This window comes from Passer montanus, unplaced genomic scaffold (assembly GCF_014805655.1).
Source record: "Passer montanus isolate IOZ18808 unplaced genomic scaffold, ASM1480565v1 scaffold62, whole genome shotgun sequence".
Lineage (NCBI taxonomy): Eukaryota > Metazoa > Chordata > Aves > Passeriformes > Passeridae > Passer > Passer montanus.
This window is the reverse complement of record NW_024371260.1, coordinates 3672674-3698436: the sequence shown is the minus strand read 5'-3', so window position 1 is coordinate 3698436 and position 25763 is coordinate 3672674. Positions and strand designations below refer to the sequence as shown.

Genomic DNA, 25763 nt, shown 5'->3' with positions numbered 1-25763 from the left:
GCCGCCCCTGCGGCGTGTCCTCCGCCCGGGCCGGGCTGGCGCTGCCGCCGGCGGCGGGGCGGGAGCGCTCGGCCCGGGCCGCGGGGCTCCCGGTTCGGTGAGACGGGTGAGCGCCCGCTGAGGCGTGAAATGCGTGTTTTGCTCCGAATTGCGGCGGTTTGGGCGCTCCTGACGCGGCTCCGCGCGCGCGGGGCGCACCCGCGTTCCCTCGGGCACGGCTCTGGAGCTTCCCGAGCGTTTCCAGTTTGGAAACAGCCAGGGCTTTCTGCAAAACGTTATCCCCGCCAAAAAAAAAGGAGGATCGAGAATCCTTGATTTCACTTTTAAGAATAGATGGATATTATGCCGCCCCTGCGGCGTGTCCTCCGCCCGGGCCGGGCTGGCGCTGCCGCCGGCGGCGGGGCGGGAGCGCTCGGCCCGGGCCGCGGGGCTCCCGGTTCGGTGAGACGGGTGAGCGCCCGCTGAGGCGTGAAATGCGTGTTTTGCTCCGAATTGCGGCGGTTTGGGCGCTCCTGACGCGGCTCCGCGCGCGCGGGGCTCACCCGCGTTCCCCCGGGCACGGCTCTGGAGCTTCCCGAGCGTTTCCAGTTTGGAAACAGCCAGGGCTTTCTGCAAAACGTTATCCCCGCCAAAAAAAAAGGAGGATCGAGAATCCTTCTTTTCACTTTTAAGAATAGATGGATATTAATTGTTATATTGTTACACTGTAACAGTTTGGAACTTATTGGGAGATAACTGCTTTTTTATAGTAATTATTAGGTAAATCTACAGAAATCTGGATGTAGGAACTGTGTTATGTAGCAGCTGTGCTGTGGTTTGTTTCAGCGAGTGCAGCTGCAATATAGATCTGTTATATGTATTTGTGTGTGCATAAATATGTACAAAAAGCCCATCAAGTCCATCAGCCTGGGTGTGGCCATTGTAGCTGGACAAGCACCACTGCTGCCTGCAATAGGATACCCAGACTTGGAAGCCGTTCAGCCTGATAGCTTGGATGAATTCCCTCTGGAGCTCCTGTCAGTCCCTGAGCTGCTGGGCCGGTCTCCTGTGCCTCATGTGTAGGGATTGGCTGCATTCCTGAAGGAACAGCGTGTGATGGTCACACTGTCTGCAGAACTCCCTGGTGCTGAGCTCCTTTTTAAAAAAAATTTCAAGCCCTCATCGGGTTTAAAGGCGGCAAGGCCACGCTTGTACATTCCTTGGGAGCTTTCGTAATTCCCCTCCAAAACGTCAGCAGCGTGCAGAGGTTAAAACAGAGGGGTGGGAGCCACACAAGGGTTGTGACTGCTGGGGAAAGCTTAATGGTTAACTTAGCCAGGCTTCCAGAGCAGGACATTCAGGTTTTGTACTGCAGGGAGCTGGAAACTGAATTAAAGGGGTCTGCAAAGGAGTAATTCCAACAGAGAGCGGCGGGTGCTTTGTTAATTGCCCTTTGCTAATTATTTTCAGCAGTATTGGCCTCTAGTGGATATGGTGAACAGCATGTCTGGGTGCTGAGCACAGCGATGTGGAGCTGCAGGGATCCCATGGAGGATCCTGTGAGCAGGAATTGCTCTGTGTGTGTGTGAATGATTCATCTTTTAGACACGTTAGTCTGCTAAAAAAGTGGTGCTGTGTTTGAGACCTTAAATGAGGCCTTTTAATGTTGACCAGAGTTTTGGTAATAAAAATGTAGCTTACATGCTATTATTTGTGACTGCATTTCCTGGCAGTCTAAAAACTATGTCAGGGTTTCTTTAGTGGTTTTGAAGAGGCTGTTGCTCATGGAATATTGAACCAATGACCCAAACTACTCAGTGATGATGAAATGCCCAATCTAACATTTTATTGAACATGGCATTTATGAAAAATGAACCTGCTCATTTCTATTATATAATCAATAGCACATTAAACCATTTATCATTAATTTGATTTAAAAATGCCATTTTGGGCCTATATGTTCCCCTGCCTTCCTAGTCAAGTTCAAATTTGATATCCGAGAAAACACAAGATAGTAAAAAGAAGTAAGCTAATTGTAGATGTTCTTACTGTCTTGGTACCAGCAAATTTGGCAACTCCCCTTTTGCTGCATCATTTTAAAACATTAACAAACAACAATACAAGCGTGCAGAAAAAACATTCTGAGCTGTCCTCCAATCCGAACAGATTCCTGGCCCTCCTTGCCACAAGTGGTAAAAAAGATGTCACTTGAATAAATTACCTTTTAGGAACTTTATTTCCCCAGTGAAAGCTAGGAACCTGTGACAGCTTTGCTTCTTGAAGGGTGTTAACAGTAAATGGAATTTGTGTCTGTAAATCCACTCCTGTCTGAGTGCCCCCCTCACTGACTGCACTGGGTCCTGACTGTGGCAGCCCCTGGGGACAGCCTGGACCATCAGATTTTGGTTATTTTACTCTGGATGTTCCTCCTGGAATGGCTTCCTGTGCCCAGGAACTGGTTCTTGCCTGGACAGTTTGGGAACTGGATGGTTGGGCTCTTTCAAGCTCTGCCTGGGGGAAGTTCTGGTTGATTTTAGCAACTGCACTTCTGAAAAGTAGGTGTTGAGCAATCTCCAAGGAATGGGCAGGAAGGAACTGCAATGCAAGGCATGTAGCAGGGTGAGGTGAAAGAGGGGAGATTACCAAGACTCTCTAGAGTCCAAAAATAACATTGCTGGGAGATGATAATGGAAGGAGCAGGGGGTTTTGCCCTATTGATTCTGAAAGAGCCATCCATGTCCTTGGAAGGGGGCCAGGTGCCATCTGAGGTCCCGGAGTGGTTGCAGTGAAGGACACAGCGGGTTCAATTTTGATGTTTTTGGTGGCACACTGTTCTCATTGTTGTCTGTCTGTGGCTTTGTTGGACAGATGATGCACCTTCCTCCTTCACAGCACAACTGCTGGGGAGCAGAATGGGGAGCACAAGGAATGTGCTGGGATGAGAGCAGAACCATGGGTTTACATTTCGTACCTTTACAGCTGTGGAAAGTCTGTGCTTTTGGAAAGTTACAGTGTCCCCTTGAGGGTTAAGATTGAAATATGAGTAGAATTTGTTGTAGATCTCTGGATTTATGTATTTTTATCTGAGATGACTTTGCTTTTTCCTGCTCTTCTGATTTGGAGGCGATAGTAGTTGCCTAATACAACTAAAGTCTGAACATGAGTGGTGGGGTTTTACACAGTTTTTTATACCTGGGTATGCACTGATGAGCTATTGATGTCCCTTGTTGCACTACAGATAGTGTGGACAATCCTGGTGTAATAACTGAATATTTTATTAACTCATGCAGTGAAGCAATAATCCATTCTTGATTTTGGTCCAAAGTAGCGCAGTGTAACAGCTGACAGACTTCCCTTTCAGGACTGATCTTGAGTGGCCTTTTGGACATGGCAGGGGCTGTCCTTGAGCTGATTGTTGGTGGTTCCTGTTCCCCAGGCCTCCCAGGAGGAGCTGAAGGCTGCGTACCGCCGGCTGTGCATGCTCTACCACCCCGACAAGCACCGCGACCCCGAGCTCAAGGCCCAGGCTGAGCGCCTCTTCAACCTCGTCCACCAAGCCTATGAAGGTCAGGGGGAGGCTGAGCTTTGCAGGGGGCTTCTGGCAGAGCTGTGTCTTTATGCTTTTTGGAGCTGTTTATGACTGCAAAGTAATAATTAAATTTGGTGATGCTTAGCAATGCTGTTTGCTGCTTCTGTAGCATAAGTCAGAGGAGAAATGCCATCTAATGAGATGTGGAGTGTCTGTCTTACCTCCTGCATGTTGTACGTGATCTTCTCATCACTTCCCTTACTTCTAAAGACCTCTTCCATAGGAGAATAAAGGCTGAAAAGCTTCAAATAGAGATATAATTTCATATTGTACTGATGGACTGCTGCATCCCTGGGTTGTGTTCCCTGCCACCTGGCTGCGGTCTCCATTTCTAGCATGTTCTTCTGTATGCTCTGACTGAGAGGAGGACAACTGATTCATAGCAGTTAGTTTATTTTTGTGCCAAAGCCCTTTCCAAATACTCTGAATTAAACTGAAATTTACTGTAATCCTTGTGTGCAAGTTGCACCTGGAGTGCAGATGGATTAGAATGGTAGGAGTCATCCATGTTACAGACCTGGTGCACCCAGTCCTGGGGAGCTAAAGAGAAACTAAAGCAAAATGCTGAATAAATATTCCCCCATTTAACCTCAGATATGAGTGAATATTTTTTACATCCCTGGTTTTGACTGATAAGCATTTGTTCCTTCCAGTTGAACTTGAGCATGTGTGGAGTCTTTCCTGTTGTCCCTAGGCTGGGTGTTAGGACATGTGGAAGCTTTTGCTGGGAGAGCAGGGAAAGCGTGACCTTGATGACGTGCAGAACAAAAAGTCCTAATGCTTCAATAATTTCATTTTAGTGTGGTGAGTGGCCTTACATTAGAGGCAGCAGCTTCTCTTTGAATTTTCTGGCTGCTCTTGGCTCTGCCTTGCAATGAACATGGAAGTTGGTGCTCGTTTAGTACCAAATGTGAGTGTAGTATTTTACAAGCAAAAATTTTGACATCTTGGAAATGAGCCACTCCGCCTCTTCTCTATTTTCTCTTTGTCCTCTTCCACCTCTTAGTATCACACGACAAAAGATTCATTTTATCAGAATTCATAAAAAAACAATGTCTGCCTGTGACATTTAACAAGTCCAATAATATTCCACTAGTTCAGACCAAAACTCAATTACCAGTCTAAGCCTCTTTTTGCCTTACTATACTCCCCCAGCTCCCTGGGGACACATCAGTTTTCCCACAGCCTCAAGAAATACATGATAATGATAAAGCTGGTCTTAGAACCCTGGAGGAGGAAATAGCAATGATTTTTTGATTTTTTTTTTCTTACAGAAAGATGTGTTTAGGAGCTTATGCATTTAAATATGCCTTACCCTTTAGAGACTGTTCCTAATTCTGTGCCTAGTCTTTTTCTAAAGTAACTGTTCTGCAGTCTCCTGTTGTATTTTGTGTTGTCCATTGTGTTGGGTGGCATTTTAGGAGGTTGAAATTCTACACACGCCTTTGCCATTATCCCATGTTTGGCAAGGTGTGAACTGCCTAAGCAGTGTTAGAAACCCCCCTTGCACATTCACTCAGGCTGCATGTCTCTTGTGTTTTTTCCACTTTCTTGTTTTAGGAGAAGAAGAAAAAAATTGGATTTGGTGCAGGGAAAAGTCAGTATGACTTCTCAATAAAGCATGTGGAAGCATCAAAGGGGTTGATGTGCAGCTGTAGAATGAGATGTTTCTAGGATCTGTGCTTGAATTCCAAATACCTTGTGTGTTTTGGTCTGAAATCTGAGAAGAAGACCAAAAACTGAGTTCTCTCCTCTCTTTTGGTTTCAATTTACAGTGCTTAGTGATCCACAGACCAGAGCCATCTATGACATATATGGGAGGAGAGGACTGGAGATGGAAGGCTGGGAGGTGAGAGAAATTGAGCACATTATGGCCAGTGGCCTTGACTAAGCCCACCTTTATCTGCCATGCTTCCATCAGCTGCACTGACACCTGGCTGGTAATAAATGCCTCTTGGTTTGAAGGCATCCTTGGTTAGTTATTTCTGTCTCTCTCTGTCCCTGCTGGAACACCATGATGAATTTTCAAAGAATCCTTTGGTTTTGCACTTGACAGGAGAACAATAAACCTGACATTCAGAGTTCCCTGGAAGGATATTACCATGACAGGCAACATCTTTATCTGAGACAAATGTGTCATTATTGTCCATCTAGTCCCATCTTTTTCATCCAAAACTTGTTTTTTATAGCATCAACTAGCTTCTGAGTTTGAAATTACTTTTTCTTCCTGGGCTTTTTGGGGTGGGGTGGGGTTTTTAGTGTTTTTGTTTTGGTTTAGTTTTGGTTGGGTTTTATGGGTTTGGAAACAGAACTTGTCCATTCCTGTCTGTCCAGCTCTTGAGTCCCTTGCTAGCCTCTGCCAGCCCTAGCTGACTGCACTGTGCTGCTTGAAGCAGAATCCTGTAGTATTGGGCCAGGTCAGCACCAAGGTCAAACTTGGAGTCAGTTGCTGGAAATGTGGAGCAGATCCAGCATGTAACAGATGCTTTGAAAGCCAGATTTTTTTAACTGCTTTTTGCAGACTTGATCTTATTTTGAAGAGCCAGATCCAATAGTCTTTCTATCCATTCCAAAACTGGGCCTGTATAAAAGCCTCATTCCCTGACCCATGTCAGGTAAGCAGCTGTAAACCAGCATAGCCTAAAATCACACAACTCTCACAGAAACAATTTACCTCAGGCCACAGGTAAATTCAGTTATTTTCATTTTTGTGTCCACACCTGGTTAATGCATCGCTGAGGGTAACAACTGCACTGCAGTGTCTTGTAGTTGTGGTTGGACAGCTCTTTGCCCTGGTTTTGTCAAGGGAATGGAAATAACAAAACCATTTTCCCTTCTCTCAAGGCATGGGGTTTTCTCTCATGCCTGCCCTTTGATCTGGCCCGGGTGTTTTGTTCCAAATTCTGACTGTTGAAATTGTTGCAGGGTGGCTTTCAGCAGCTGGGGCAGTGTGTTAGTGCATCCTGCACCCAAGGCCTCTGAACTCCAGCACTGCAATGCCCTGGGCAGCCTCTGTCTGGTAATTGTTTGGTTTTCATTTCTTTTTGAGCAGGTTGTGGAACGAAAGAGAACTGCAGCTGAAATCAGGGAAGAATTTGAGCGTTTGCAGAGAGAGAGGGAAGAGAGGAGACTGCAGCAGCGAACTAATCCAAAGGTAAGCAAAGACTTAATCCTGGTCTCAGGAGTGGGTCTGTAATTATCACCAGTGTGCAGGGTGAGCTGAGCCTAGGAGGGCCTGTAGGAAAGAGCCCCTCAGGTGTCTGCACTTGCTGCATGGCTTTCTGTCTTTTGCATATGCAGTTTCTCTCATAATATAGGGCAAACAGCTCATTCTTTGAATAATCCTTTACTGAATGTTCTTCTTTTCTTAGCAAAACGTGTTGAGACAAAATACCTTTTTCAGCAATTTTCAGAAAATAGACCTAACACTGAAATATTTATGATTTCTTTCCAAGTTTACTACATAAAATGTAACTCTCTGCAGCTACCTGACAGGTTTTCCCTTTGGCATTGCTGCAGTGTCACAACAATTCAGGGAGCTCTTCAGATGCACCCTGAAACCAGCAACAAATCTGAAGCATCCCTGAGCCAGCTGGGCAGCAGCACAGTGAGAAAGTCAATCTGAACAGGGTTGGGGGTCTGCCAGTGTTGCAGTTAGTGCCTGTTTTTTGGAAAGAGTGATTGTGCCCTCAGGATGAGAATGATCCTGGATGCTGTTCCCATCTTGGTCTGTTTGAGCAGCAGACTCAGAACCCAAGTGACTCACCTCAGCTAACCCTGGCTGGTCAGAGGTGCTCAGGAACACCTTTGGGGTGGCAGGGAGAGATGGACAGGGCAATTGGCCAGAGCATCCACAGTTCAGATGGATCAGTGTCTTTGCTGGCTCTTGGCTTGATGAGTGTGTGAGGCAAACCTGGGGTTTGTCAGGATGGTCCCTGACTGAAGTTTCAAAGCTTGTTGAATCACAAAAATCTTGGTTCTTATGCAATGACTAGCATTATCCAAGAGCTGCATTTACTATTAACTAAATGAATTCATACATCAGTGTAAAATCACATTCTTCTGAGTGGACAGATGGGGGATTGCAGTGGTGCTTAGGACTGGATCTTAAGGAAAACATCCATCTAAGCAGAGCTGTAATATTTTGAGACATTCACCTTGGCACCACCTTTGGATCTGCACTGCTCTTAGCAAAGCAGTTGGGCTGTACAGATCTCCAGGCTGTGGGTAGTTTATAGACACTAAGAACTGGTTTGTACTAGAAGGGTAAACAAGCATAAAGTGTTGTGTGAGTATCTGTTGACAGCGTTATTCCAGGCAGGAAGGGATTTCTGTGTGCCACAAGCCAGGCAGGGCAAACTATCCCTGCTGGAGGTGCAGGTGAGTGGGGTCAGAGAGATGTTTTCAGAGAGGGGCATGGTTATCTCCCACTCTGCTGCTCCCTGCTTGAGGAATGTGACATTTTCCCTGGGCGCCTCGCCGTGGCTGCGAGCTGCACTGTGAGCCTCAGCCTGTGTCCTGGGATAAAATTAGCCATCTGGGTGTTTACAGCAATTGCAGGCTGGCAGCCGATGGAAATGCCTCTCCAGGCAGTGTTCCCGTGGAATTGGGGAGCACAGCTGTGATCATTTCATACACGAGCACGAGTTATTTTAAAATTTCCAACATTTTGTTGGTTCTATAAAACAGTTTCACAAAAATAAAGCATTTTAACCAGAAATGTTGAGCAATAACCAGATGTAGGCAATTTGGAGGGTTGAAATTGTGTCTCCTATTTGCTTTTAGAGCTTTGGTTTTGCTTTCAAAGATGTGCAGAAGGGTTGAAAAGTTCATTACTAGGTTTAAGAAGAATGCTTTCTGTTAGGAGAAATTAAATCCAGTTATTTTCCTGCTGTGGAAGGTCAATATGTAAGGAACACATGTCCCTCAAGGCAAAGCCTGGCACAACTTCCAGGTATCACCTTGCTGAAGGTAAATCCCTAAGTAAAAAGTAAGGAGGAAGTATATTTTCCTCTGGCACATCTACACATTCCATCAGTGAAGCCTGTTTCCTTTTCACAGGCTGAGGAATAAAGGTGATTTGAAAAGCTAATCCCAGCTCTGATGGTTCCACAGTGGCACTCCTGTTTCCTGCCTTGCTGAGCTGCTGCTCTGTGCAGCACAGTGTGGGCACTGTGACACTCCTGACAGGCATTGCAGCTCTCTCCTGCTGCCCTTCCATGGGGAGAGCTCCTCCATGGCCAGAGCAGGTGCCTGATGGGAGCTGGGAGCAGCAGAACTCCCCTCCATTATCCGGAGGCATAGGGGTGCTCTTGTTCGCTGGGAATATTTTTAACTTTACCATCTGCTGCTTTTCCTGTGCTTGTGCCTGAACCAGTTTCCTTGCCAGGATCCACAGACCTCCAAGGGTGACTTCACCTGCTTGGCAGGAGGTGGAGGGTCTGCCCAGGGTCCACCTCTCACCTCAGGGAAAGGCAGAAGAGCAGGAGCTCTGCTGGGGAACAGGGAGACACTCCTTTTCTCTGAATAGATCTTGTGGATTTTCATGGAGAGTTTCCGGTGTTTTCCTTTTTCACTTGGGAGGAATATTTGCTGTACAACTCATACATGTGAAAAAGGAAATCCTAGTATTTTGAGTGTGTTTCAGAGAAAGGAGGTGCAATGAATTTCAGGAATGCGTGTGGATCTTGGTGCATCTTTCCAAAGGGTGCAGCATTGTGGCACAAGTAAGCCAAATACACTGAGATTGTCTCCACATGGGTGTTTGCTAGCACAGGACACAGCCCTTCCAGGGTGGTTAGAGGTTTTCCATTGCTTCCCTCTTCTTTTGGCCTCGTTTCAAGGAGCAGAATGGCACAGGAGAGGGCTGAAACTGGAGAAGCTGAGTCTGGAGTCACCTGAAGGTGACTTTGCAGATGGTTCCTGAAAGTGCAGAAAGGGCAGAAGCTGGTTGTTGGTGCCACCACCATGCAGAACAATGAATGGAATTGTTCTGAAATTCACCAGCTGCCAAGGGTGGTTAGTAACCAGCTGGGCACAGCCCCTCTTCCAGGGTTCAACTGGAAATAACCATACCTTTCAGTTTTAAAATATTTATCCAATTCTTGCTTCATAAGTAATCAGAAAATGAACACTGAGAAGAGGCTGGGAATCTCCACAGCAAATAGCCTGGGAGCCCAGGCAGAGAAAAGGTTCCAGTCCTGTCAGACTCTGCAGTTCTTCTTTTATTTACAGTCCAGCATTTGATTAGAGTGGAGCAATCAAGGAAGAATCTCCCTCAGACTGAAACAGGATTTATTCCAGCCATGCTTGGCCTTAGTGTGGATGGGGTTTGTAGCTACCCAGCTATTGAGTTCCCATATAGAAGCTGCTCAGAGTTCATTCTGTGCTTGTGCACAGAGGGGGGTTTTTATTGCAATCCATATGTTTTATAGGAGCTGGGATGCTGTCAGATGGGTCCATAGGGAAGGTTTCCAATGCCTCTTGAAGTTATATGACCCAGACAAGTACCTAATTGTGCTCTTTTCAAAGAAACACACTCCTGCAGTTAGGCTGAGGGAGCACAGCAGCAGGTAGTGAGACTATTGTGCTGTGGCCTAGTTTTTTGTAGGAATAAGTTTTTCTATGGTCTGAGAAAGGAAATATTTACCACTTGCTAAAAGTATGTCTTTGTCAAGCCTTCCTTCTGATCAAAAAATATAAACTAGAAAAATAAATCAAAATATTTTGCAATTGCAAGTGAATGATACAGTTCAGTACTAAGTTGGTTTAGGTAACTCATAAGAGAAAGCCTGTAGAGGTTTTCTGACCAAGTTCCATTGAAGAAGATCAATTTCTAGAATATATTATTTCAACTTTTAAATACTGACAGAGCACAGTCCTTTGTGGGGAAAGAAGAAACCTGCTGTGTAAAGGTGTTCTACCTGCTTCTGTAATGTGTCACAATAGAAAAATTACCTCCTGGGATTACAAGTTGAGTTTGTGCTGAAAAACTGCCTTTTCTCCAGTCTGTTTGATGATTTATGTTGCTGTTTTGAAATATTGTAATCATTCACTTTTGCTTTGTGCATTAGGAAATGCATTTTAGAGTGGTAAAAGTAATTGCAGAACAATGGAAAGCTGCACAAAAATGTAATCATACACAGGGATGGTTCAGCCACTCGTTCTGTGTACGCCAGATGTTTGCTAATGCTAAGTGCCTGTTTCACTTGTCATCCCTCAGGGAACAATTAGTGTGGGAATAGATGCCACTGACCTGTTTGATCGCTATGACGAGGAGTATGAAGATGTGCCTGGGAGCAGCTTTCCCCAGATTGAGATAAACAAAATGCACATATCCCAGTCCATCGAGGTGAGGAGGGGGAATGCAGCACCTCAGAACACAGAACACACAGCTCCTGGCTCTCAGCAGGGGTTGGGGGGACACAGTGGCCAGCACGGGTGGGAAGAGGCAGCTTGGGGCCAGCAGAATGGTGGGTTGGCTCTGTAGCCTTTGGGCAACTGGTCTGGGGGCTGCAGTGGTCCTGCCCTCCTGGCAGTGGAGATGCTCAGTGCCCAGTGCTCACTGAATGGGATGTGTTCATCAAGCAGCTGGCACCCAGTCCTGAGGATGTGCATAAGGAAAAGGATGGGAAGCATTTCCTCTTTCAGAGAGTTGTAGAAATTTAGTCTGCTAGAGAGATGAGAATGGTTTACAGCTCAAGGTCAGGACTTCAAGGTGGTACATTACAGGTGTCACAAGTGTCTGGTACTGTAAGAATTATCTGACTTTTTGCCATGCTTGATGTTTGACTACAGAACCATTTACACTCTGCAGTGGTGATTATGTCCTTGCAGAGCACTAAATGTGTTCACTGGGATCAGAGTTACTTGAAACAACATGTTCTTTTTTCAGGCACCCCTGACTTCCACAGATACAGCAATACTGTCTGGTAACCTTTCCACCCAGAATGGGAATGGAGGGGGATCAATTAATCTTGCACTGAGACGAGTGACATCTGCCAAGGGCTGGGGAGAGGTAAGAGTACACCTGTTATGCAGTTTTATATTCAATCTATTATTTTGTATTCAATCTGGTGTTCTAATTTTGGGGGGGAACTTCAGCTGTAGTTCATCTCTCATGTTCTATGTTCTATAAAATATAGAAAAATAATTCTTAAACGAATTTGAGGCAAAGGGAATACCAAACCTTGTTTTTTCTTATTTTTCTCCCCTTTCCATTTGTCGATGCAATTTGTACTTTACCTGTGCCGACAGAATTATTACCTGATGTCTCTGGTCTTTCTGAAGGCACAGTGCTGTGAGCAGGCTTTTTAGGGTAGTGTGATAGTTGGCCTTTGCTTCCAAAACTGCTTTGCTTGCCTGGGAAGAAGTTATGGGGGGAAATAGTTTGACCCCTCCCAGCAGATCTGGTCTGAGCAGCTGGAAGGTCCCACGTTGCACCTGCAGGCTGGGCTGTGTTTGAGGTGCTCATGGATCACTGGTACAGCTGGCAGCTGCCTGTGCCTTCCTTCTTGCACACGAGCTCCTGCTAGCCTGCTTGGGAGAGTGGGAGTCTTCCTCTCATTTGAGATTCACACACTGGAGACTTGATTTGCATCAGGATTTTTGTGAGAGTTTTCTCCACGTTCCCTGGAGTGACCAAAGCAGGTGCCAGTAGCAGTCACCTGTAGCTTTACAAAACTGGCTTTGTTTTACCCATGAGCTCCAACTCAGCAAGACACCTTTTCTTCTTCTGGATGCAAAGCTGAAGAAAAGGGAGAGTGCTGAAAGAGGTGGTAAATGTTACTCAGATGTGTAAAACAGCTGTGACAAAAATGATGCTCATGCCATACCTTGTCACTATTGTAAAGGATGTTTTCTTCTAACACCCTGGCACTGTATTCCAACAGCTGGAGTTTGGAGCTGGAGACCTTCATGGACCTCTCTTCGGGCTGAAGATATTTCGTAATCTTACACCAAGATGGTAAATATTAGAAAAATGGCCTAGTGGTTAATATCCCACAATAAGGAGCTAAATGACTTGAATTCTCTTCCACATTAATTTTGGATTCATTTTCTGTCCTACAAAATAAGATATTTTCACTTTAGTGTTAAGGTCATACTTGTATTGTCAAAATGCCTGCATTCTTTCTGGGTGTTGGTGCACTCCCTTTTCATATTTCTATTTTAAGGAAGGTCTGTGTTCCTCATCCTTAGATTTGTACTTATCTTGTCATGATTCATCATACTTGAGGCAGAACAACAGAAGTTTCCTCTGGGAACAGAACAAAAAATGGGAACTCTTCTGAGGCTTCCATGTGTGAGAGGAAGTCTCTGACAGCAAAACAGGAGATGATGTCACATATTTTAGGAAAATAATGCCAAATTTGTCACTAGTATCATGTCTGTTCACAAATGAATAGAAGTCTCAGGAGAATAGAAGGTAAGGCCTGTGATTGGAGCCACATGTCACAGCATCATAGGAACTTGTGTAGGTTCCTTCTGTTTCCATTTTCAAATCTGCCATTCCTCAGAGCTTGTACAGGATTCTTGTTCCCCAGAGAGTGCTTTAGCACCGGTTTTAGAGCTGATGCTCAAGGATTATTAGATAGCAGGGCTGCTCTGTGCCAGCAGCCCAGTGTGCTGTTCTGCACAGACAGGATGTTACCTGCACAGGGCAGGAAGGGGAAGGCTGGGTGCCTGGGCACAGACCACAAACCAGGGCACAGCCTGCTCTCCTGGGCACTGCTGTGCTCAGGGCAGTCTGAATTAATTTTTACTTTTCCCTGAAAACCTCAATCATCACGCTTTTTGCAGGATCCTCTCTGGGCACTCAGTAAACTTCCTGAGCCAGAAAGACTGTGAGGCCACCTGTGAGCCTGTGTTTTTTTTTTCACTGACAAATTTTTCCTCATTTTTCTAGTTTCATCACCACAAACTGTGCCCTGCAGTTCTCGTCCCGCGGGGTCCGGCCCGGCCTCACCACGGTCCTGGCCCGCAACCTGGACAAGAACACCATGGGCTACCTGCAGTGGAGGTGGGGCATCCAGTCAGCCATGAACACCAGTATTGTCAGGGACACCAAAACCAGCCACCTCACTGTGGCAATGCAGGTGAGAGCCACAGCTGTGGTGGTGTGTTGTTTGCGAGGGTCCCAGGACAAGGGAAGCGATGAATCTGACTCCATATCTCTTAGAAGGCTGATTTATTATATTATGATATTATATTATATCATATTATATAATGCTATACTAAAAAGAATAGAGAAAAGAATGCATCAGAAGGCTAGGAAAGGAATGAATAATAAAAACTCGTGACAGACAGTCTGACACAGCTGGACTTTGATTGGTCATTAAGTTAAAACAATTCACATGAGACCAATCAAAGATGCACCTGTTGGTAAACAATCTCCAGACCACATTCCACAGCCATCAGATAATTATTGTTTATATTTCTTTTCTGAGGCTTCTCAGGAGAAAACTCCTGGCCAAGGGATTTTTCATAAAATATCACAGTGACACCCAGGCAGCTCAGTGATCCTCCCCCTTGGGAGAGAGCAGCCTCACTTTCCTAGCCCAGCAGTGTTTTTCCTTGGGATTAGAGGTTAAGGAAGCTGTTGGTATATCTTGTGATAGACCTAATATAGGTAACCAGCTGTTTGGTAGAGCACAGCTCTTGGCATTGTCATAGGTGATGTGGGTCAGCTTACAGCAGGGTGAAGACAACATGGACAGCAGAGGTTGTGAGTGGCAAGTACTGCTTTGTGTTCTGTGCTTCAAGGTTGAGAAAGGAAACTGGGGGGCAGCAGTGATCAAGAGTGTGTTCTGATACATTTGTGCCTCTTGTGTTTCAGCTGGGAATCCCCCATTCTTTCATGATGGTCAGTTACCAGCATAAGTTTCAGGATGAGGATCAAACACGAGTGAAAGGTTCTCTCAAGTAAGTGCTCAAGAGGGAATTCGCATTGCTCACAGCCTGAGGACTCTGTCCTCTCCTGCTGCTGTAGGCCTCCAGGTTCCACACAAACCAAATGCTTCTGTGGCCTTTGGGAGCCTGCTTTTCACTCTTTAAATCTGGTAATGGCTGAAGTGAATGGCTTGGAGGCTTGGCCCTGTGTGCCTCTGCAGTTATATGGAGCTTACAATACTTGTGTGTAATATCTCTGTATCATCCTCAATAAGAAAGCCAGAAGTTCTTGTTTACTGCTTAGCAAGCTGGAAGGTCTCATCTCACCTTGGAGATACACTGTGAATCTTCCAGAGGACAACATCTGCTGCAAACAGATGCATTTCTATGCTTTACTTGTTTGGGAATTACAGGATTCAGTAAAGAGAAATTCAAGTGTCTTCTCTGTCTTAACAGTTCTTGGTTCTGTCATTCTAGGGTGGGTTTCTTTGGGACCATAGTGGAGTATGGAGCAGAGAGGAAGATCTCCAGACACAGTGTTTTAGGAGCCACTGTCAGCGTTGGTGTTCCCCAAGGAGTGTCCTTGAAAATCAAGTCAGTTCAAGATCTCAACTCTTTATTGCAGAGGCTGACCATAACCTCCATGATTCTATTTCTAGTATTCAGGTGGGAAGGTCCCAGTCCCAGATCAATACAGGTGTATTGATGCATCACTGGGAGAGGGTGCAGCTGCCCTCAACTCTAATGCAAGCTGTAAGCCCATCATGAGCAATGGGTGCTTTCCACTGGTGTGACTCACAGCCTGAGCCACCTGTGTGTGTGTGTGTGCATCAGAATATTCTGAAATGCAGCTTACAGTGAGATTTGGAGCACTCTGGTAAGTGAATGGAAGATTTCTGAAAATATTACTAGAGATGGATTCCATGTTTATTATGCTATGTACAAGTGAATGCTTGAATTAGGGAATTACCATTACCTAATGCAGGTGATTGCACCATTAACAAGGTGCACTTCACAGAAGGACAGAGATCATTAAGTGTCCCTGTGCTGTGGTGCAATTGAATTGGGACCAGCTACAGGTGGGGTGCTGAAGGGCCCAAAGAATTCAGGCCCAAGGAAACTCATGTTTTCTTAAATAAATATTGTTACAAACATCAGAAAAATATTAACGTACACCTGCCCTGAAGGCCCATGCCAGTGTTATTAGCACAGGCCTTCTCTAGAAGCATTTTCTCTTCTTTCATGAGGATGTTCGTCCCTTTTTCTGTTGAAATTAATGACCAAGCAAATTCTCCTAAGATTAAAAAAAAGAACTTTAGAATGGTCAGGTACTATCACGAGCTGCTACTTCAAAGTCTGGCTCTGGCTGGTGTCAGCTGCCTTTTCTGCCGTTGGCTTTTTCAGTTTATCAGGCTTTCACATTTTGAGCTCCTCATTCATCTCCCCTTGGTTCATCAGCAAGCACTGCTGCTAAGTGTGCTTCATCGAGCACATCCAGCTCTGCTTTTCCTCTTACCATCCCTCTGCTCTTCTTTGTTGCAGGCTGAATAGGGCCAGCCAGACCTACTTCTTCCCTGTCCATCTAACAGACCAGCTGCTTCCCAGTGCTGTGTTCTATGCCACCGTGGGACCTCTCGTTATCTACTTTGCCATGCACAGGCTGGTCATCAAACCCTACCTCAGGGCACAGAAGGAGAGGTGAGCTTGCACATTCCTGGGGAAGTCTCACTTGGGCTTGTTTGTGTGAGGCTGTGGGTCAGTTGTGATTGGGGTGGGTAAGGAAACCCTGCCAGTTTCTGCCTGAATCCCAGCTGTGTATTCCTGATGAGATGTTGCCTTCCTTCTGCCAGAGAGCTGGAGAAGCAGCGGGAGAGCACAGCCAGTGACATCCTACAGAAGAAGCAGGAGGCTGAAGCTGCAGTGAGTCTTTCTTGTAACTCGGTCCCCTTAGTGAAAGGAAATTTTTCACTCTGGACCATTCTCCTTTGGCCACAGTGTCTGACCCTGTGTGATTTCTGCTCTGCCACTTGTGTCGTGACAGGTCCGGTTAATGCAGGAGTCAGTCCGAAGGATCATTGAAGCAGAGGAAGCCAGAATGGGTAAAGATTATTATATCATTTACTTGTTCTATAAATTTGGAGATAAGAAGGAACAATGCAAAGGTGTTGTTTCTTCATTCCCACTCCTGATGAAGTGCAGTGTAGTTGCTGCTGTGCATGTAGTGGATGAGCCCCATTATGACTCAGCTGCAGGTGCCTGAGCTTAGGAGGGATCACAGAATATTATCTTGAGACATGGTGTGAAGTGGATCAACAGACTGAAGACAACAGTCTGGAATTACCTCTTTTCCAGAGAGAGCTGTGTCTATAAAAGATGCAAAAGTTGTAGTCTGAAATTCAGCTTTCACTGATTTCTCCCTTACATGGTTTGCTCCTGGACCATAATGGGAATCTGATCTCTTATGGTTACTAGCAGTTTTCCACAGAATGTTCCAAAGTGAACTGAAATCCACTTGGACTGTCACATCAGTGTGACACTGAGTCCTGTCACTCCATTCTAGTGCTGAAGGTTGCTTACAAATGCCCAAGTAAAAATGCTGTTCTTTGTTGGGAAGCATGGGTCCAGGCCAGGAGAATTAAAACTCACTGAAAGCAAGAGAAAATGCTGCGATGTCTTTGTGTCAGTGGAAGCCTTCCATCACAGTTGTGATTTTCTGGGAAATGCAGGTCTGATTGTAGTGAATGCCTGGTATGGGAAGTTTGTTAACGACAACAGCAGGAAGAACGAGAAGGTGAAGGTTATAGATGTGACTGTGCCTCTGCAGTGCTTGGTGAAGGATTCTAAACTCATCCTTACAGAGGCCTCCAAGGTATGTAGATGTTCTGTCAAAGTCCAGATTCAGGGACTCAAATGTATGGCCCAGAATTTCATTTGAACCATGTGGTGTCCTGCAGGGGAGCTCTCCAGTTTTCTGGATCAATTCACAGATGCCATTTACCTACCAAGTATTACAAACTTCCAGGAACTTCTGTTTCTTGGGGCTTTTCCAGGGACAGTGGGGTTACAGACCTTGAGGCTGTACACCAGAAACTTCCCAACACCCTGGTTTACTTTTATGCACCAAAACCTTGTGGAGATTATTCCCCAGTGTCTCAACTTGGTGGCAGCAAAACTCTTTTTTTTTATGACACCTTGTCCTTGGCAGTAATAAATATTTTTGGCCAGCTGGAGAGCTGTGAAAGTCCATTCCCTGATGCTCAGTCTGTCCTTCTCTGATTCAAGGCTGGTCTGCCAGGCTTCTACGACCCCTGTGTGGGTGAGGAGAAGAGTTTGAAAGTGCTTTATCAGTTCCGAGGAGTTCTGCACCAAGTGATGTCAGCTGACAACGAGGCCCTTAGGATACCAAAGCAATGTAAGTAGCACAGACTGCCCAGCATCTTCCTTGGGGAACCAGTAATGGTTCCACTGACTACTTCAGCTCTGTGGTGAAGCACACAGACCTGGGGTTGTTGGAATGGACTGACCATGACTTGCCTCTGGAGTAAGGCCCAGAAGAACTCAGCAGCAGCTCTGCAGCAGTTTGTACCAGCTAGTCTGTATCTCTAACTGGGGCTGGAAGCAGAGGCCTCCCACAGGTGCCAGTGTCCTTCTGTGCAGTTTGCAGAGCACTGGGTGGCCGTTTGGGGACTGAATTTAATGTATGAAGGCCTGAGTCAGATTTCTTCCTTGTCCCCATTTATCTTACCTGCCAAAATATTTTCCCTGCTGTAATAGCTCTGTGAAACTAGTATCTCCTTGTGACAACTTTTTCTGGCCCTCCTGTGGGTCTGGTGGGTTGGCTCAAGGGCACAGACCTTTGTTTGCTCTAGGTCAGCTCCCTGCCCAGTGTGAGCAGCACATGCAACTGCCAGAGCTTCCAGAAGTGCATTGGAGGGTATTTGAGTTGTGTCTCATTAGCAGCCAGAAGTGTTCCTGCCTGTTTTTGGTACAATGGTGGGCTCCAGCGTGTGTCCATTGCTTGTTCTCCTGGCAGCTCACAGGATCGATGCCGACGGCTAATCCGGGCAGCGCGCATCCCTGACGGTACCTGGGTCAACAGAAACCGCCAAACCTCCCCCGGACGCTGCGAGTTTGAACAGAGACACTTTTATTTTTACTGTCTGTACAGCAGGCAGTGTCCTGCTGGTTCTGTTAGGGACAAAAGGACAGACCCTGCTGCTCCAGGCGGCTCCCAGGCAATGTCTGAGTTGTGGCTCGGTACCCAATAAAGCAGCGTGACTCTGAGTGCACAGTGCTTTCTGCCGAGGGGCTGAGCCCTGCTCCCAGCTGCCCACGCCTCTTCCTGCACTCACACCTCTCTCCTGGCACTCAGCAGGGATGAAGATCTGCTGTTCTCACTTCTCCTGGGGTAGGTAACACACCTTCTTCCTTCTCATGAGGGGAATTTCAGTTCTCTGGCCACCTCCTGGAAGTCCCCTGTGCAAATATGTTTGGAGAGAGGTCAGTGATTGTTTCAATCTCAAATCTGTGTTTAAAATGCACTTAAGAAAAGTATGTGCTTAAGTATGAATGAATTTGCCTTTTGAAGTAACATGGACCTCTTCAGCACCAATCTGTCCAGCTGCTCATTTCCAACACTGCTCTTCCAGACAAGGACACAGTGTATCATAGTTTTATTAATTCTTCTGCCACCCACAACCATGTATTGTCAAGGATTTCCAGAAAAGAGGAAAGCAAGTGAGGGAGAAGGACAGCAATTAATATTTTTTGATTCTGATGCTGCAACTATCTCTTCACATCTAATTTATTTCTAGTCAAAAATAAATGTAGTTCATAAAGTAAACCATACCAAAGTGAGGAGAGAGGCCAAATGAATAAAGAGCTGAAAATGTAACACTCATCTGCTCTTTCTGAAAAGCAGCAGCTATGGCATAGATCCCTTGGCTTTATCTTGCCTAGAAGCCCTGACAGGGATTTCCGGCAGAAGGGCAGTCCTGGGCTGGTGATACAGCAGCTGGAAACAACACCTTGTAGAATCTGCTGCACACTGGGTACATCAGCACAGCTGAGGCTTTTGCGGAGAGACAAGGAATCATGGTGGCTGTTCCTTGATCATAGTTTTGCTTTGGCCGAGTCCAGACCAGCCTTCATTGCTCCTGGGTGAGAGCAGAGGGGAGGACATCCATGTCTTGGCAGTGCAGAATTGCTTTTGACAACTCCTGCCATAACTCCTTTCCTGACACAGACCTGGCCCCTGTTATGTGCAGCTGTGGTTCTCTGTGCTCAGGTCACTGCACCAGGAGAATGAGATTTCCAAAAGAAATGCTTTCCCCTGTAAAAAAACAAGTTCATATAATGAAGGGGTGTTCATTTGTTTTTATTAAAACCAAAACTTCTCAGTTGTGACCAGTTCCTGCTGCAGGGCTTTATTTCACTTATAGCCAGCGTTCTGTCAATCTCAAAGTAAATGTAAAATGTGCAATAAATTATATTCAGCTGAAAAGCAGCTCCCATTCCCTTTGCATCTGTAGGAAGTTTCCTGAGATAAAACCCCTGGAAAGCAAGGGTTGCAGGTGTTTATACCTAACAGCAGTCTCCATCCCATCCAGCTTGCTGACCTCTGCTGGGTGGGACTGGGCACAAATCTAAATCTCCAGTTCCTTTTTGATGTCACTGTGTGAGGTGTGTGGTCAGAGGTGAGGAGCCAGCCTGTAGAGAAGGACATGGCACAAGAGCATTCCTGAGAGCCAGATGCTCCGTCAGTCTCCCCAGCCCCCTCCTCTTTTCTTCCTTGTTTTCTGTCAGTGCCATGTTTTGCCAAAACTTTAACAGCCCCACTGCAGAACCACAGCCTTCACCACCATATTCTTGCTGTGAGCAGCTGCCATTTTACAGCCACAACTCCCCTGGGACTTCTTTTTATGACTCTCTATAATTCAAAATTACCAACAGAATTAAAATAGAAGCTTTAAGCAAGCAGAGCTGAGCTTCCAGCCTAGCTTCCAGCATGACCTAGTGCCATTTCCTAAAGGTTGAGCTACCTTTTCAGTTTGCCAAGGTGTTCAGGCTGCTGCTTTGATGGCAGCTGGCTGAGCAGCAGTGCCTGTGGGCTTTGTGGCACATCCATGAGCTGCAGGGTGGCACCAAGGCTCCAGCAGCTCTTGGGTAGCTTGGAGTGCCTGGTGGTGGGGAGGGAGGGAATTCTCTTTCAACACAGCTCCCAGAGGATTCACGGGGGCTTGGTTTGGGTCTGGCCAAGCCTCCAGTCCTTGCAAGGGGGTACAGTACTGCCCCAGGGCTGTTTCTGAGGCTGCAGGGACCTGGTGCCAGGACTGTGCACTCTGACACCATTGGCATCCTGGCCTGAGCCATCCCCCAGCTCAGTCACTGCACCTTCAGCAGGCCCCTGGCACAAGCCCAGCAGTGTCCCTGCTGTCTGCAGCCACTCTGGGCAGTGCCTGCCTCCCAGCCCTCCACCCTGCCCAGCCACAGGGCTCCAGCACCATGTCCCACCCTCTAAGCAGAGGCTAGCAAGGAGCAGCTGCTCCTCAGAAAGGTGGGGATATCTGCCAGCTCTTCCTATCCCCACCTGAGTGTATTGTTTTGGGAAGAGCACTTCCAAGTGGTAAGTCTTCCTGCTGCCTGGCACAACAGCTCACAAACCAATAAATCATAACAGCAGACTCCTGAGTTTGGAATATAACAAACTCATTGTTCATTTGTCTCACATGTAAGAAAAAAACATGGTTCATTAGAAGTTTTAATGAAAAAATAAAGTTCTGAATTAAACTATAATTATACATGGCTGAACGTGATGAACTAAAAGAATGGAGATGTTACTTTTTTATTTCTCTCTGCTGATATTGTAACGTGCTGGACACCATCCACTGGGATAAATCCGAAAAGGGGACAGAACAAGAGTCAGTCACATTGATTAGTGTTGAACCTCTGTGAAAAAGAGCCAGTTCACTTGACAGTGCACCATTTCTCCCATAAAAGCTTCAGGAACACAGTCCACAGAGGTCCAGTTGAACTGCAGACACACTGTAAACACAAGAGATACGAATTTCAGACCAGGTCCAACACTTGTGCAGTTGTGGCCGGGATCTTCCAAAGCATTTCTGGGGAAATGGCAGCACTAGAGAACTTTGGTTATTCTTCTGGCTGCAAAGGACAGTCAGGCAGCCATTGGGAGCGAGTCTTTGGCAAACTCCTTGGTGGTTCCACATAGCTTCTGAAGGCAGCACAGCACAGTCATGGTTGAGAGATTTCACAGAAGCTGGTTTTCTGAACCCAGTCAGCTGTTACAGCTTGGTGGAACGAGAATTTTATCAAGAACCAGGAGAGAACAGTTGCATGTTGTGCACTTCTGTCGCCCTGCCCCACACCATGGAGCCCCAGGGCCCTGTGGTACTGGGCTGCCTGAGGCTTTGGCAGCCCTGGGGCCAATGTCTGAAGGAGGGCACTTGACCCTGTGTGCTAGCAAGACCCTCAGTCATCACCAGGATGCATCTCCTGGTGAGCCAGTCCTCAGACAAGGCAGTGCTCCAACGCTGTGTGACTGCAGAACTCTGGGGGTCCTGTTCCTGCTGGCACAGCTGGTCTGGCTGCAGCTGCTGTGCCAGCCAGTGCTTCTCCGAGCCTCTTGCTGGACAGAGCACACCCTGTTCTTCAGGCACAACTTCAGAGAAACACCTCGAAGCATCAACCCGATCAGTGTGATCCATGTGGATCTGTCTGGTCGTTGAGGAGCAATGCCAGCATTATCCTGGCCTTGTCTTTGAGCTGTGACTTCCCATCGTGGTCCTGAAGGAATCTCCCATGGGCTAAGGCCCAGGAGGTCCTGTCTGCAGTGCTGGCCAGGGCCTCAGTGCTCTCCTGTCCACACCAGACGGATCCTCATTGCACTTCATCCTGTAGCTGCATTACCTGCATTTCATCTGTGTCGTTGCTACCAACAGAATAAAGATTCTGGCTTTTTGGTTACAGTCCAGTTCCAAAAATCAAACAGCAAAAAGGAAAATCAACTCGGCTGTCACACTTGGATGGACATGATCAAATTCCAAACCAGACCTGCCAGGTTCTACATTTCCTTTGGCCTCTTTTACAGCCCATGTTTGAATTCTGGGCTGAGAAAAAGGAGAGTCATCTTCTTAAAACAGCACCATAGAGGTTAATGAAGGGACAGGAAATGGAGCAGTTTCCCCCCATACACACATTTGAGCTGTTCATGCAAATAAATCACAAAAAAACCACTGTAAGAAGAGACCTTCTAGGAAGGAATCTGATGCCACTGATTCCCCACACTGCCTGTCCAGGAAAAGGGTTGCTCCCTCCTGCCAGGGCGCTGTCCCTTGGCACAGGAGGGAGCCTGGAGTCTGGTTTGCACTTGGATGATGCCAAATGACAGAACTCCCCTCTGCTCAGGCCCGTGGAAGCAGCAGCAGATCGCACAGAGGCCGGCAGCACTGAGGCTGACTCCTATGGAGTCTTGAGATATCGAAGATTGATCTATACGGACAAATGGGCAGGTATAATATCACATTGAATTTAAAACACAGGGCCATTTACTTTTCAGACTCTTCACACAGACTCCCTCCTCCTCCCTTCCCTCTTTGGGAGGAGGAGGAGTTTTCTAGCACAGAGAAGATTTGCAGTTTCCCAATGGGATGAGAAAACCTACTTGGCAAAGGTATAGTACATCACCCAGTCATCGTAACCAGACAAAACCAGTGAGCTCAGAGAGCTCCGTCTGTCCCTCGAGAGTCTCTGCCACAGTTCTGCCCAGTCGGCCGCTCCCAGCTCCGGCTGCCCGCGGCTCGGCGATTCCTCATTCCTGGGCTGCAGGCCGGCTGGGCAGCCCTCCTGCCTGAGCAGCAGCAGTTCAGGGGAGCCCTCCCCGGCCTCCCGGCCGGCACCCACAGCTCACCCACTCACACAGAGCACCAGCACGTGCCTTCCCCCTTAGTCCAGAAAGCGCCTGCGCGAGCCCGTCCGGGAGCGGTTCGAACGGCGAATGTCAAACTTGGAGTCCCGGCACTTCTGGCAGATGTAGATCTCTGGGACGTTCGACTTGCGGATTTTGGCACAGGAAAGGTGGATCCAAGTGTGGCACTCGTTGCACTCGATCATGGGCCGCCCAGCAAAAGGCTTCATGCAGAAGCAAGTGACCAGGTCCCACGAGTCGTCATCTGCAAAGACAAATGTCAAAGATATGTTTTTAGGGGCTGATGCCTCTCACACCAGGAATTTTCTCTCCTTTCATGCTAAATTAACTACCTGGGTTTCAAAGACAGGCACTTTGCTGCTTTTTCCAGGTCTCTCTTGCACGGGAAGAGACTCTCAGCAGTACACAGGAGGCCGTAATCGAGGAGATGCTGCTTCTATAAAGTTGCAGCTTTTCACTCAAGTTTATTGCACAAAAGAGCCAACCCACCTCCCTTCCCCCCAAAAACCCAACTGCTCCTGAATTCCACCCAGGCAGTGCTCCTCAGCATTATCCTCAGGCTACAAGTAAAACACCACTACTTCCACCTGGCTAATCCTCTTGGACAGCCAGGCCACCTACCTGAATCCACCATGATGTCCTCGTCATCACCAGTGCCATCCTCATCCCGAAAGACCACCTGCTTGCCCTGCCGGATGACCGTTCGTTTGCCCACGCTCTGGATCTCCACCGTCTGCTCGGCCGTCACAGCAGGGTAGGAGACGCTGGACGGGGTGTCAGAGTCCCACACCGAGCAGTGCTCAGTCACAGACTGAGGGTCGCCCTCTGACGAGGGGCTCATCGGCGTCTCTGCGTAAGAGTCCTCTGCCTCCAGGTCCAGCAGCTTCTCCTCATAGTCCTCCTCTGCAGACACCTCTGTTTCCCTCCTTTTCAGCTTTTTCTTCTTCCTGATCTTATCGATTTGCTTTCTCTCTGGCAGGAAGTTGCTGGCCTTTGCCCGCTGGAACAGGGAACCATACGGTTTTGCTCGCTTAAGCTGACTAAAGTTCTTTCTGTTCTTGGTGGGCAGGGAGACAGAGGAGGGGGTGTCATTGAAGCGGGGATCCCAGCTATCGCTGTCAATCGTGCCTCCAGTACTGTTGGGAGGGCTGGGGCTGTTCCTCAGCGGCGTCTCCTGGAACACGTTCAGGAAGCAGGCAACAGTTTGACTCAGAGGAGACTCATGCAGCGCAAGGTGCTGTCCCCCAGGGCACTCTGACCCATCCCTGAGATGCTGTGCCCTGTCCCCTAGAGTGCTGTCCCCTGTCCCCCAAGGCACTCTGACCCATCCCTGAGATGCTGTGCCCTGTCCCCTAGAGTGGTGTCCCCTGTCCCCCAAGGCACTCTGACCCATCCCTGAGATGCTGTGCCCTGTCCCCTAGAGTGCTGTCCCCTGTCCCCCAAGGCACTCTGACCCATCCCTGAGATGCTGTGCCCTGTCCCCTAGAGTGGTGTCCCCCAGGACATTCTGACCCATCCCTGAGATGCTGTCCCCTAGAGTGCTGTCCCCTGTCCTCCAGGGCATTCTGACCCATCCCTGAGGATGCTGTGCCCTGTCCCCTAGAGTGTGTCCCCTGTCCCCCAAGGCACTCTGACTCATCCCTGAGATGCTGTGCCCTGTCCTCTAAAGTGTGACTGTCCCCTAAGGCACTGTGCCCTGACCCTGAGGGCTGAGCCCTTTCCTCCAGGTACTGTCCCCAGTCACAGGGACACTACCAGGGGTGCTGAGCCCTGTCCCAGAGGTACTGTGCCTTGCCCCCCAAGCCACTGTAGCCTGTCCCCCGGGGAGCTGATCCCTGTCCCCAAAGCACTGTGCCTTGTCCCCCAGAGTGCCGTGCCCTACCCCCGAGCCCTGTCCCCCGAGGTGTTGCCGCTCCCGCTTTCCCTACCCGCCACCCGGCGTTTCTCCGGCCGCAGCCCCGGGGCCCGGGGCGCAGCGGGAGCGATGCCGGATCCGACGTTTTTCACCCCGCCCACGCCGGGCACCACCCGCCCCGTCCCCAGAGCCTCCAGCCGCCGCGGTTCCCCTTTTGTTCAGGCCCGGCGCGGGGCCGTGACCGCCGGAGCGGCCGGTCTGACAGACCGGCCCGGTGCCCCCGGTACCCCCAGCCCGGTGCCCCCCCCGTACGCCCGGTGCAACTCACCTCCTGCGGGTACGGGATGTAGCCGGCATAGGCCAAGACGAAGGTGCAGAACTTATTGAAGTCCTCCACGGTGCGGTGCCGCCGAGAACCGGGGGAGAAGTCCTGCGGGGGGCGGGGGTGAGCGGCGGCGGCGGGGCCGGGCCCGCCGGTGGGAGGCGGCGCCGCCGCTCCCGCCGCG

The 25763-nt window shown here is 48.0% G+C and overlaps 2 protein-coding genes across 3 annotated transcripts in view; one reads left to right on the top strand and one right to left on the bottom strand.

The window, feature by feature from the left end:
* DNAJC11 (DnaJ heat shock protein family (Hsp40) member C11) overlaps positions 1 to 19958 on the top strand; it is a 24757-nt gene extending 4799 nt beyond the window's left edge. For both annotated transcript variants that reach the window (XM_039727763.1, XM_039727764.1), the window contains exons 2-16: positions 3416 to 3545; positions 5344 to 5417; positions 6621 to 6722; positions 10791 to 10919; positions 11463 to 11585; positions 12460 to 12533; positions 13473 to 13662; positions 14403 to 14488; positions 14933 to 15049; positions 15998 to 16153; positions 16306 to 16375; positions 16497 to 16554; positions 17182 to 17324; positions 17738 to 17867; positions 18489 to 19958. In XM_039727763.1, coding sequence (XP_039583697.1) covers positions 3416 to 3545; positions 5344 to 5417; positions 6621 to 6722; positions 10791 to 10919; positions 11463 to 11585; positions 12460 to 12533; positions 13473 to 13662; positions 14403 to 14488; positions 14933 to 15049; positions 15998 to 16153; positions 16306 to 16375; positions 16497 to 16554; positions 17182 to 17324; positions 17738 to 17867; positions 18489 to 18514 — 1608 coding nt within the window. In that variant the 3' untranslated portion in view covers positions 18515 to 19958. The remainder of the gene's footprint in view (positions 1 to 3415; positions 3546 to 5343; positions 5418 to 6620; positions 6723 to 10790; positions 10920 to 11462; positions 11586 to 12459; positions 12534 to 13472; positions 13663 to 14402; positions 14489 to 14932; positions 15050 to 15997; positions 16154 to 16305; positions 16376 to 16496; positions 16555 to 17181; positions 17325 to 17737; positions 17868 to 18488) is intronic.
* A 1239-nt stretch (positions 19959 to 21197) lies between these two features.
* The window catches only part of PHF13 (PHD finger protein 13), a 5178-nt gene continuing 612 nt past the window's right edge, over positions 21198 to 25763 (bottom strand). The window contains exons 2-4 of the mRNA XM_039727765.1: positions 25586 to 25687; positions 24024 to 24576; positions 21198 to 23646 (exon numbers count right to left, since the gene is read on the bottom strand). Of these exons, the coding sequence (XP_039583699.1) occupies positions 23420 to 23646; positions 24024 to 24576; positions 25586 to 25687 (882 nt within the window). The 3' untranslated portion in view covers positions 21198 to 23419. The remainder of the gene's footprint in view (positions 23647 to 24023; positions 24577 to 25585; positions 25688 to 25763) is intronic.